This window comes from Dama dama, chromosome 3 (genome assembly GCF_033118175.1).
Source record: "Dama dama isolate Ldn47 chromosome 3, ASM3311817v1, whole genome shotgun sequence".
NCBI lineage: Eukaryota > Metazoa > Chordata > Mammalia > Artiodactyla > Cervidae > Dama > Dama dama.
Genome location: NC_083683.1, coordinates 71,133,289 through 71,146,296, shown reverse-complemented (window position 1 = coordinate 71,146,296; position 13,008 = coordinate 71,133,289). Strand labels below are relative to the sequence as shown.

At 46.6% G+C, this 13,008-nt stretch overlaps 1 protein-coding gene across 5 annotated transcripts in view; it reads right to left on the bottom strand.

The window, feature by feature from the left end:
- BAZ2A (bromodomain adjacent to zinc finger domain 2A) overlaps nt 1-13,008 on the bottom strand; it is a 34,574-nt gene that overhangs the window by 13,743 nt on the left and 7,823 nt on the right. For 4 of the 5 annotated variants that reach the window (XM_061132004.1, XM_061132021.1, XM_061132028.1 and 1 more), the window contains 5 exons: nt 4,938-5,075; nt 2,763-3,359; nt 1,719-1,904; nt 1,046-1,264; nt 105-602 (listed from right to left, as the gene is read on the bottom strand). In XM_061132004.1, coding sequence (XP_060987987.1) covers nt 105-602; nt 1,046-1,264; nt 1,719-1,904; nt 2,763-3,359; nt 4,938-5,073 — 1,636 coding nt within the window. In that variant the 5' untranslated portion in view covers nt 5,074-5,075. Of the gene's footprint in view, nt 1-104; nt 603-1,045; nt 1,265-1,718; nt 1,905-2,762; nt 3,360-4,937; nt 5,076-9,160; nt 11,372-13,008 lie in introns of those variants that run through there. The other variant, XM_061132014.1, reaches the window with a different exon arrangement.

Sequence of the window (13,008 nt, the reverse complement as noted above, 5' to 3'; positions counted from 1 at the left end):
GGAAGACAGGGATACCCAAGTTAAGAGGTCAAGCAAAATACTGAAACAACAGGTCAATGGGGACCTGGAACCGGTCAGGGGTGGGACAGAATCTAGAGACTCACCGCTCCCAGAGGGAGGGACTCCTTCTACAATGGTGTCTTCCAGGTCAGCAGTTGTTTCAGGAACACTGCTGATATCCTTGTCTGCTGGGGAGGCTGTTGGGAAGACAGCTGCCGGGGAATCTGCAGGGGAGGCTTTTGGGGAGGTCACTGGGGAAGCTGTCAAGGAGACTTCTGAGGAGACTGGTGGGAGGGCTGCTGAGGAAGCTGGAGAGACCGCTGGGAAGGCTGCTGGGGAGATGGCTGGGGAGATTTCTGGAGAGGCTGCTCTGGAAACTGCCAGGGAGACTTGTGGGGAGATTTCCGGGGAGGCTGCTGGAGACACTGCCAAGGAGACTGCTGAGGAGGCTGTTGGTGAGACTGCTGGCGAGGTTGCTGGATGCAGCTGAACAGTGGACGACTGGTCAGGGGCTGGCTGGGTCAGAGGTGGGAAGTCTGGAGCCTGAGTCTCCATTTCCTCCTGTTCTGCATCACTACCATTATTCAGGTCAAAGCTATTATCTAGAATCCAAAGGGACAGGATGGATAAAGGAAAAATGACCCTATAAAACAAGAGAATCCACTCAGACAAACCTGGACTAAGTTAAGCCAGGTTACTTCAAGGGCTTTCCCCTAGGATGGGAAAAAGAGAAACGGCCTCTGGCTGTCCTGCCCTACCATTCATGAAGGTTAAAGGGCAAGACTGCTGCTGCCACTGTCTGAATACCTTTCACCTGGAGCCAACAAAGGCCTCTGGGCTCCTTTCTCCAGTAAACTCCAAGTCTTATCCCACACGTTCTTTTGCGCACAGAGCAGAAGTCAGAATGCCTTTTCTCAGTCCCACCATACACCATCCCATGGCCCCTGAGCTCCCAGCAAGGTGTTCTCATAGACCCCCCCCAGCCCTCAGGCCTGCACATTCACCTTTCCCTAGGTCAGGACTCTGTTTAGCTCTCCTCACTCACCTTGCAGAACAGACTCCCCGAGGACAGGTGGAGAGGTGGGGCTGGCAAAAATAGAGGCTGAAGTCTGACTGTCATCTGCCAGGAGACTGAAGGCCGTGGCATTATTGAGGGAAGGGCAATCAAGGGCAGATATCACAGGGCTGTCCTCTAGAGGCAGCTTGGCCTCTGCACCCATCAGCTCTGTGTCATCTATGCCGTAGAGTCCTCCACTCACTGGCTCTTTAGGGGTAGAAAATCAGGAAGTGAGATTTAAGAAATATTAGTGTGAATACATCCAATTCTAGTTCCTACGGGGTGAAGGTTCTTTCTAATATTAGGAAAGGAAAGGCAACGGTTCTATTAACCCACAGACCAACACAAAATTCTAGAATCTATCATAAAACAGTATGGTAAAACGTAATGTTTTCTTTCCAGTTAGTGAGAACCCAAATAGCCCAACTGTGTGGTAAGAAGTCCCTATCCAGGGCTCCTGGCCAAAAGGAACACTGGGAGAGAATGTGGGAAATGAACCAATTCAGCTCAGAGTGCAACTGGCGCAGTCAGGCCAGGGGCATGAATCTGTGATCTGCCACAGGATCCCAAACAGTTTCCCTGGATTACCATCTCTTCTAGGTGGTGTAAGTCAGTTACCCTCTGCACGGACAGGTTGAAGGGAGTCAGTCTCCAAGCCTACCCGGAGCCAGAGTGCTGAAAGACTCGAGAGAGACTTCACTGAGGATCGGAGTGCCTTCCAGTTGGTCAGGAAGATGTGAAGGATCATCTAAGCAGCTCACTGTGGGATCAGGGACCAAGACTGAGACCTCCTGGTGTAATGATTCCACAGAAGGGACGGAGCCGTTGTAGCCACACATCTTTAGCTCTAGGATATCCCAGGAGAGGGCAAAGGTCAGAGTCAGTGCCTCCAATGGCTTAGTCAGCTACAGTAGGCAATCTTTGCTAGAAGGACGGATGATCCTTCTTTCAACATTTATGGGTGCCAGTTCTATGTTGGGTACCGAAAATACCAAGAACTTTGATTAAACAAAGATGTGTAAGATCTTATAGCAGATAAAAAGGGGAAAGAGTGGGGTCTGAGATAAGAACCCATCATGTTTTCAGCTCTTTTCTCCCATCCAGTGGGAACAGGTGTCAGAGAAAACATCCTGTGATTTTACAGGGTGGTCACCCCTTGTTCTTGGAATCAACAGCAAATTACATTCTGAGGGAAAGGATGAAAGGGACCACACAGGTACCCATGCCAAGGACAACAGAAAAGAAAGGAGACCGAGGAGACACAACTTGTGCTCTGCGTGTCCCTCCCTCCTTCCCGTGCCGATCACTGCTTAGGGCTCAGCCCGCTTCAGCAGCCAGCCTGGCCCTGCCCCAGTCAGACTGAACTGGCCCCTGTGCCTCCTGCTGATGCCCCAGCCCCTGCCTGTGTCTGAAAAGCAGCCTTTCTTGACAGAGGGCGTCTGCTGGGGCTGCTTCGGGTGCGCCCACCTGCCCTCTCCAGGCCAGCAGCTCTGCATGAGCTTGAAATAATTTGCACTCCCACTCTCGAGCTGGTGCTGCTGCCACAAAAACACCAGCCACTTGGCTCTGCTAATCACCAACATGCAAATCAGCCTCCACTGCAGAGAGCTGGAAAGACAAGTTTTCCTCACCTCAAAAAGCCACTGCCCCCCACAGCCCCATTTTCCCTCTCCCAACCCAGCTCACGGACCCACATGAGTTATACCTGGCTGCTCTTCTTCCAGCTCCAGGCTGCCTACTAAGCCAGCGCCATTCTCTGCCACAACGGAAGTAAGTTCCTTTTCTGCTGCCTCATCAGGATGGATACCACTGCCTACCTCCTGGGAGGAGGGTGCAAAGGTCTGGATGCTGGATCCCAACATAGGAGAAGTCTGTGGGGAGGTGAAAAAACTAGGGGGTCCATTGGGCATCATCTCAAAATTCTGGTCAGGAAAGGAATCATAGAGTTCCTGTGAGTCGAAGTTAAGCCCCATGGGACTCTGGGTACCGTTGGCCCAGAACTCCTGGCTCCCAGCCCGAAGGTTAGTGTTGTGACTTGGGGATGAAGGCTGCCGGCTGCCCCCAAGGATGCCGTTGAGTGGGTACTGTCCCCCCGAGAACTGGGAGAGAAGGGGTGGGTCCTTGAGGTTGCTGCCAGGATTGGCAGATGAGTACTGTGAGTAGTTCCAGAGACAGTCGTAGGCCACGTTGGGGTGATGGAGGTGTGAGGTGCTGGAGGCGTGGGGAGCAGAGTTCAAAATCCCTGAAGTAGTAGTGTGAGATACAGTAGATAAGCCATTAACATTCACATCCCCATTCAAACCTGGCAGAGAAGGAGGGAAAAGGGTCAGTTTCAGATATATATGCAAGTAACAATATCAATTCTACTAAAGGAACAGCACTGACTAGAAAAAGAAAAGGTGAAGGGGTGGGGGACTCCCCCTCTACTCTAGTTACAGTTTTTTTGGTCTCCAGGGAACACCAAACCCAGATGCTCCTGGATGTAAGCTTAGCAACTGAGGCTGAGGATGCTGAGTAGAGGGCTGGGGAACTCTCTTGGCCTACTACAGAAACGACCAGCAGGGAGATGGATGCTGAGAACGCTCAGGGCTTTTTTTTTTTCTTTCCTAAATAAAACTGTCTGCAGAATCCCTACAGTGACTTGCGTTCTTCCCCACCCTCATCCCCTGGAGGAATTCTCCCCTTGGAGTGGCACGACTGAATTCTCCATTTCCCTTCCCCCCTGCCTTCCCCAGTGCCTGTCTGGCCCCACAGTGGCACCAGAAGGGACAGCCTCCACCTCACTGGCACATGCAGACCCAGCACTTTGTGCCGGGCTAAGAATAGAATCTGCAGTCACCACAGCAGCAAGATCCCAGCTCAGAAGAGACTGGACTTGGCCCCTCCCCACAGGCACTGTACCCCACAGGGTAACAGGCACCAAGTGGAATCTCTGCATGACCAGTACTGCAGACCTCACCTTTCAACACCCATGGCAGCCTCTGGACTGGAGGGCAATCAAATAAAAGAAACCAAAATACTAAGGACGCTTCAGGCGAGGTGGGGGTGTGAGGGAGTTTCTATCTGCAACCCTCTTGTTGAAGACAGGAGGGAGTGGTGGTTAAGCATAAGCCTATGGCGGTATTTTTCTGCTGCAAGGAAGGAGGGAAGCACATGCGCTTCCCATAAAGGACCTGACTGAAACCGAGGCAAGAGTAGAGAGGTGCTTGGCAGAGCCACTGCAGAGAGCAACTGATAAGCCAAACCCAGCGGAAGACCTGATCCTGGCAGCAGCACTTCCGTCTGGAATTACAGATGTTTCTCTCTGGGGAAGTAGGTAAACTTAAAACTCTCCCTGTCCCTCTCTTCTATCCACAAGGACAGGAAGCCGCACACACACTTCAAGCATCTGCCCTCTTCTCCGCTGCACAAACTAAAAGGCAAACACATCCCAACCCTCACCCAACGCCTCCACCTACAGTCCCAGGGGCGGCTACTCCAACCTCTAAAAACAGTTTCTCAGAGGACTGACCCTTTATCTCTTTCTCACGGGTGCAACCTGGTTATCAGAAGCAGTAGCCACCTCACCACTTTGGGGCAGTAGCCAGGGAACAGGGCTAACAGAAGAACAAGCTAAGATGAAAAGGCCAGTATATTTTTCCAATCTCTTCCAACCTTAAAACTAACAGCAGTTCTTCCATAAACCCCTAGAACTTGCTCTAAGAAGCTTGATTTCTCTCCAGCAGCTGGAGTTCTGAGGATTCACTTCCTCCCTTCCCACCTGACATAAAAGAGAGCTGCGGTGAAGTAGCCAACCCAGAGGAGAGCCCGCTGACCCCATCAATCCACTCTAAAGAAATGATGCCCACTCCCTCCCAGGCCACATGGCCCTCACACTCACTTTTCCCTTGCTGGGGGAAGTTCATGGGAGACCCGTTAGTGTAGAGCCCCTCCCCTGAGGAGGGAGAGGGTTTCAGTCCTGAGGCAGCAGGTGCAGGGGGAAGGCCAGTAAAGTTAAAATGGTCGTTTGCCTCCATTTCTGTAGGAGGGGAGAGAAAGGGGAAAAAAATACTGGCGGTTAAACAAGGTTATGTCACCTGAAATATTCTAGAAGGAATGCCCCACCCTTCCATCTACCTTACTTACCCTTCTCCTACCTAAGCATGGACAGGGCAGAGTGGGGAGAGAGGGGGTTGAGGAAAAAGAGCAGAGAAGAGGAAGCATGCTCCTAATCTGGGCAGTGACCGTATGGAAAGTATTCTTAAAAAGTCAGCCTTGTAGTGATACAAAGAGTTAGGGAGAAGAACCAAAATAGCCGCCTGGAGGAGTCTTTCCCCGGTATAAGCACCACTCTTTTAACTCCCAGCCCAGGTTACCCCTCTGTGTTAGATATTAGCCCTCAATCGTTAATATTTAACATTCTCCATCCTTTTTTCTCCCCCTCAGTTGAGGCCAGAGTCCCATTCTCAGGGTCTACAGAAGGTTCCCAAAGCCATTTTTTGACAGGAAAGCATGGACATGTTGGCAGAAAAAGTATATTTAATACATATCATGTTTCATTATTATAGTTGTTAATTTTCACGTTATCCTATCTATAGCCTCAGATATCAGAAGAAGACAGTATAGTTACCCGACTAAAGGAATTTGAAAAGCACACAGTTCAGGAAAAGTGATCATAACGGCAAAATTCAAATCATCAATCAAGTAACACTTCTACTCCTTTTTCATGGGAAATACTATGGTCTCAAGAACACAGCTCTGAAAAGTGTCAGAGCTGGAAAACTGATTAAGAGTGCCCTAAGGAATAGTATTTTGTTGTGTCTACCATGACTACTTTCCCATGTTTGGGTTTTGTGGCTTAAATGTAAAGAAACGGTTGCTGAGAGAACTGCTAGGTACTTTTTTTTTTCTTACTGCTAGTTACTTAAACTGTAAAATGCAGTGGCTCATTGGGGAGAAGTATGGTTAAAAAGTTCTTTACCCTCTGCTGAATATGAGGTGATACACTAGTAGGAATGATGATCAGAACAAATTTATCTTTGGAGCTTCCCTGATGGCTTAGTGGTGAAGAACCCGCCTGTCTTTGGAGGAGACATGGGTTCGATCCCTGGTCCAGGAAGATCTCACAAGCCACACAGCAACTAAGCCCGTGAACCACAGCTATTGAGTCTGTGCGCTGGAGCCAGGGAGCCAAAACTGCTGAAACCCACGAACCCCAGAGCCTGCGCAGCACAGTGAGATGCCCGCACACTGCAACTACGGAGGAGCCCCCTCTGTACAAAACTACAGAAAAGCCCTCGCAGCAACAAGGACCCAGCACAGCCAAAAATAAATAAATACATAACATTATTTTGAGGAACTTCCCTGGTGGCCTAGTGGTTAAGAATCTACCTGCCAATGCAGGGGACGTGGGTTTGATCCCTGGTCTAGGAAGAACCCACATGCAGTGGAGCAACTTGGCCCGCGCCCCGCAACTGCTGAGTGTGACCACCCCAGAGTCCGAGCTCCACAAGAGCAGCCGCCACAATGAGAAGCCCACACGCCACAATGAAGACTCACCCCCGCTCGCTGCAACTGAACAAAGCCACTGTGTGGCAACTAAGACCCAGTATAGCCAAAAATAAATAGATCTTAATAAAAATTAAAAAAAAAATTTTTTTTAAAGAATAAATTTACCTTTGATAGAGCAAAGAGAAAAAGGAAGAAAGATAGGAAACAGAAGCTAGGGTTACTGACAAAGTCTGACACATCAGATACTTAGGATATGCTAGCACACACTAATTTGACATGTGAGAGACATGATCTGTTGTGATACAGAAAAAGCAACTCCTCTGGTTACTACATTTTGAAAAAGGACAGACAAATTCAGGTAGAAAGATTTATCAAGCTCCCAAGATGAAATAATAAGCAGACCTAGGTTATGTCGGTTTTTAATGTATAATTTTGTTTACTTATGGCTGTGCTGGGTCTTCACTGGTGCGAGGGCTTTCCCGCGGTGCGGAGAGTGGGGGCTACTCTGTGGCAGGTCCTACAGCACGCAGATTTCAGCAGTTGTGGCATACGGGCTTAGCTGCTCTGCAGCATGTGGAATCTTCCTGGACCAGGACTGAACCCATGTCCTCTGCACTGGCAGACAGAATCTTGCCCACTGCACCACCTGGGAAGTCCTAGGTTATGTTTTTTGTTTTGTTTTTATTCGGTTGTGCATGTGGGATCTAGTTCCCTGACTAGGGATCAAATCTGGGAGCACAGAGTCTTAACCACTGGACCACCAGGGAAGTCCGCTAGGTGAGGTTTTTTTAAGTAACTTCTTAAAAAAATAAAACAAAAAAACTAGAAGTAAAGCTTTTTAAAGAATGAATAAATTAGTTAAGAATATGTAAGAATCATATTCTTGACCATGCCAGATAATGCGAATTGGCCACCATCAGGTGAACCTGAGACAGTTCTGAGCATGAAACAAAGCCCAGCATAGCGTACGGTGTGGCAGCTAAGAGACTTCCCACGCTCAAGCCGCAACTGTCTCCACCTCCATCAATGTCAACTAGAATGTGAAAAATAAAAGCCATTCTATATTTTGTCAATGTAAGGGAGGAAAAGTTTTTAGGATAAACTTATTTTCCATATAGGATTTCCTATCTTCATTCTAAAATAAGCAGCAGATCCAAACTTGCTAGGCATCAATGAAGAAACTGGGACTCTACAGAGAAGACCTCAGGGCCCTCCAAGATTTCCCTATAAAGGCCTCTCCTCAGCACTGATGGTCTGAAAAATAAGCATCGTGAGAAAAGTGATCCTTCCAAAATGAAAGACATTAAGGAAGAAAAGTTCATCCTCTATCCCGTAGGTTGCATGCACGCTCACTCACTAAGTCATGTCCAACTCTTTGGGACCCCATGGATTGTCGATCCCGTAGACTATAGCCCACCAGGCTCCTCTGTTCAGGGGACTTGACTTCCCAGGCAGAAATACTGGAGTAGATTACCATTTCCTTTTCCGGGGATTTTCCCAGGGATCAAACCCACGTCTGCTGCATTGGCAGGCAGGTTCTGAGCCATTTGGGAAAGCGTACGTCACAGGGAACTCCCTGGTGGTCCAGTGGTTAGGACTCAGCACTTTCACTACCAGGGCCTGGGTTCAATCCCTGGTCAGGGAACTAAGATCCCTCAAGCCAGGCAGTACAGCCAAAATAATAATAAGCAAAGCTATAAGCAAACTTATATCACAGAGAGGATATTCAGTAATTCATTACACATGTCTAGAAATGCTATGCTTGATAATCAGATGACAGCCAATCTCATCTGATCCCCTCTCCACTCCTCCAGTTGTATGCACAGCCACACCTCTGCTGGGGTGTGTGAGACACACATCTTCTCTCCTATATCCTCTGGACTATATTCTCCCACTCAATGACAGGCCACAGTTTGTTGTCCTTTTTCTGTTTGAATCCATGAGGAAACTAGCGACTTTTTCATCTCTGCTAGTCTGGGACAGTATACCATTTCTTGTCTCACAAATTATATACTAATAAGCATAAATGGGGAGAAGGAAATGGCAACCCACTCCAGTATTCTTGCCTAGAGAATCCTATGGACAGAGGAGCCTGGTGGGCTGCTGTCCATAGGGTCGCACAAAGTCGGACACGAATGAAGCGACTTAGCATGCATGCGTGCATAGGAGAAGGAAAACGGCAACCCACTCCAGTGTTCTTGCCTGGAGAATCCCAGGGACGGAGGAGCCTGGTGGGCTGCCGTCTATGGCGTCTCACAGAGTTGGACATGACTGAAGCGACTTAGCAGCAGCAGCAGCAAGCGTAAATGGATGGCTTACAGAAATCAGATAAGTAAAAGGGATGCCAAGTTATCCAGTGCCTGAGGTCTGTTTCTCCAGTAGCCTCTACTGAGGGGTCACAGGACCAGAGTCACTTCATTTATAAGCAGCTCCGAGAAACATAAAACTCGGTGCTGGGCAGTGACATCAGTGGAACAACAGTGGCTCTAGGTGCAAATTCCAGCTCTACTACCACTGGCTGTGTGACCTTGACAAGTTACTTTAAAACTATCACTATTTTACTACTACGAGAGATATTACAAAAGCAGGGATGATCCTCCCAGCCAGACTCACTGTATACTTTTGTTGTTCAGTCGCGCAATCGTGTCCAACTCTTTGCAACCCCATGGACTGCAGCACGCCAGGCTTCCCTGTCCTTCACTATCTCCCAGGGTTTGTTCAAATTCATGTCCATTGAGTCGGTGATGCCATCCAACCATCTCATCCTCTGTCACCTGCTTCTCCTCCTGCCTTCAATCTTTCCCAGCATCAGGGTCTTTTCCAATGAGTTGGCTTTTTGCATCAGGTGGCCAAAGTTTTGGAGCTTCAGCCTCGGCATCAGTCCTTCCAATGAATCTTCAGGGTTGACTTCCTTTAGGATTGACTGGTTTGATCTCTGTGCTATCCAAAGGACTCTCAAGAGTCTTCTCCAGTACCACAATTCGAAAGCATCAATTCTTCACTGCTCAGCCTTCTTTACGGTCCAACTCTCACATCCATACACGACTACTGGAAAAACCAGAGCTTTGACTATATGGACCTTTGTGTTAGCAAAGTGATGTCTCTGCTTTTTAATATGCTAAGTTTGTCATAGCTTTTCTTCCAAGGAGCAAGCGCCTTTTAATTTCAGATGTCACTTAAATATGGCATCACAGTACAGGAATGCAAAGAAAATGTGGGCAGCTCCTCTCAGCAATAAAATCAGGGTTATTTTATTTCAACCTTTCTACCCAAGATGATTTTCACGATAAGGCCTGAAGGTAAATCATGTCTTCCCATCTAGAGCTAATGAGAACGGTAAAGCAAAGGAGAGTGTCTCCCTTTAAACTAATAGGATCTTGGCCAAATGAAAAAAGGAAATCAGTTAGTGCCCAACCCCCAGAAGAGTAGACAGACAGCTTTCCTGACCAGGAAGTACAATCAGGCCAGAACCCAGCCCAGTCCCAGTAATATGTAAATGTATCTCTTCAGAGCCTTTAAGCTTCATTTATAAGAGTTAAGGGAGGGACACTGCCCCTTAAGCTTGAGGCAGTAAAGCTCTTGCCACAGGGCCAAACAGCCTGCTCTTTCTCTCAGTTGCAACTAAAGAGGTACTATTCTGTGGACCTGGGACAGGGCTTTAACAGAAAAAGGCTGACAATGCACAAAGTGTTGAAATAAACATTGCAAATTTCAACACTGTTGCAGGTGCCCTGACCAACACCAACACTCAGACCTCTGAGGCTACCTACCCCCAAACAAGACACATCATCACCACCATCCAGCTGGACCCTTGAGCAATGCCTGCAGCTTCTTGCTTCATTTTTCCCATACAGAATGCTAAAATTCCACAGAGAGATTTCTAATATGGGGGGCTAGGAAGAGATTTCAAACACCTGTCTTTACTAAACGGTGAATGTAAATCTTGCAGTATAATAAATAAATCATATTACTACATTTTAGATTTGTAATGGTGCATGTTATGATATTTCTGAACACTGAACATCTCTGGATTCACCCACCATACTCTAACACAGTAGTTCCCAACCAGGGTGATTTTGCCCCCAGGGAACATTTAGTTATGTAGAAAGGTATATGCTACTGACATCTAAGAAATTGATACTGGGGATGCGCCTAATGATCATGTACAAGACAACCCACCACAACAAAGGATTATTTGGCTCTTGCTCAAGGTTGAAAAACTCTGCTGTAATACAAAAGCTGCCTCATTTCCCATTCCTATCCTATTCTCTGGGGAAGATCCAAAAGTTCTCACTCATTACCAATTCCTGATGCTGCAAACAAGGATGCCTTGCCTTTCAAATCTAAAAACCCCTTCCCTGGTTAGGCTGTCTTCCTCCACCAATAGAGTTCCAAGTGTCAAGCCACAAAATCAACATGCCTTCTTCTCCTGTCAGGATAGCCCATTCCGACAGTACTGGTAACTGACTTCCTGTGGAACGCTGATTCAGACTACAGCCATGCTAAATGAGGCTCATTCTCTCATAAAATCCTCTCCTTAACCTCCCTTTCCTAGTCAGGACAGCGAGGCAGAAGGAAGATGATGAAAGAAGGAAGGTTATTATACTAAGGGAAGCTATTCAAAGACAACTGCCATGTCCAAGCTGCACAGAACACAAAGATGACTGTTCTCTGTTCTTATTTTTTTCTATACTATGTAGGTTCTAGGGGGCCCAGGTGGCGCAGTGGTAAAGAACCCACCTGCCAATGCCAAGAGTTCGTCATGGGTTCAACCTCTGGGTTGGGAAGATCCCCTGGAGTAGGAAATTGCACTCCAGTATTGCATGGAACACTCCATGAACTTGAAGAGCCTGGTGGGCTACAGCCCACGGGGTCACAAAGACTCAGACAAGACCGAACCACTGAGCACACACGCAGGCTCTACAGCGACACCAGGGTTCGTTCTCCCCTTGCACCCCCAGCACTTAGCTCAGCACTGAGTACCTAAAAACTGAAAGGAAGTATTTGTTAAACCTGTAGATTGAGCAAATGAATGAACAAATCTATCTTTTCTGTCACTATCAATTTACTCATCCAATACAGAATATGGTTTTTTGTTCCTACCATTCTCAGAGAATAAAAAAATTCAGTTTCATTCTTCACAGAGGTAACTCTTCCAGAGGGAAGAAAGGCCCCAAATCTTGACATATTTTCGACAGATGTCTCATGCATAAAATAAGGCCTAGAAACAGGGAAGCATGATTTAACTGAACACTCAAGGTATATAGCAGGTTTTAAAATATTTGGTGACTGAATAAAGGAACCACATACCAACAATCTAGGCTAGGTTTTCTGCCACTGCTCTGGTCACTTCACCAGAGAACTGGAAATGCCTTTAAAACTGCAGGATATTAAAAGCCACACTCCAGAGGCTTTAACAAGGTTATTTCCTTTTCAAGCTCTGTTTCTCAATTTCAGCTTTAACAGTTAGACTTCACCACTTTTCAAAAATATATTACCCTCCTCCTCAAAAAAAAAAAAAAAAAAACTGAGCTGAGAAGGCAGGTTAAAGATCCCATTTAGTGAGGCAGGTTTTATAAATTTATAATTTTATAAATCAGAATTATGCAAAAAAATCAGAATTATGAAAAACAACAAGTTGGTGAAAAATGCTCCCTCTGACCCATATGCAACAATGCTAAGAAACTATAATCTTGGGCTATGAGGTATATGAGAACATTCATATCCTAAAAAACAAATTCAGAAGATTATTTGCCCCCAAAAATCCTCAAAGAGTTTTATAAGTCACTCTATCTCATAGGAAATAAATTTCTGGCATTACTGCCTCACTGTACACATCTCACACAAGACTGAGCAGCATACCAGTTACTGGAATAACTTCCACACTATTTTAACTATTTTATTATTTTAGTAAAAGAGTATAGCAGACCTCTTCAGAGGTGAGAAGAAAGGTCAACAGGAGCAAGACACAGTAACCCTAACAAGCTTTGCTTCTCCCTTGGCAACACCCGATTCCAGAACCACAAGACTGCAAGATGAGCCTCTCAGGGCATTCTAGATTTCTGACTGACTCTGAGGTTGGCCCACATAGTTCTTTCTACACCTCAAATTTTCTCCTCTACAGAGAAGCTTAAAAAAAAAAAAAAAGTCAATATTCAGAAATCCACTTCTGAGAGAAAAATACATCCATTTTACAAAAAGGCCACGAAAGCTTTACTTCATTCAGCTTTCTGATCAATCATGTATAGAATGAAGCCATAGCTATCTCAAAAATCAACTTCTCTTAAAGAGTCCAAAGAAACAGGAGTAGTCTTTCTCCTTCCTTCACTGTTTTAATTTCCAACAGGGAAAATCAATTGACTACTCTGTCAGGACCCAATCTAGGTAAACAAAGGTTGAAGAAAGGGGAACTTAAAAATCAGTGTCAAGTCAACCCTGTCAGAAAGCAACTCAAAGGAGCC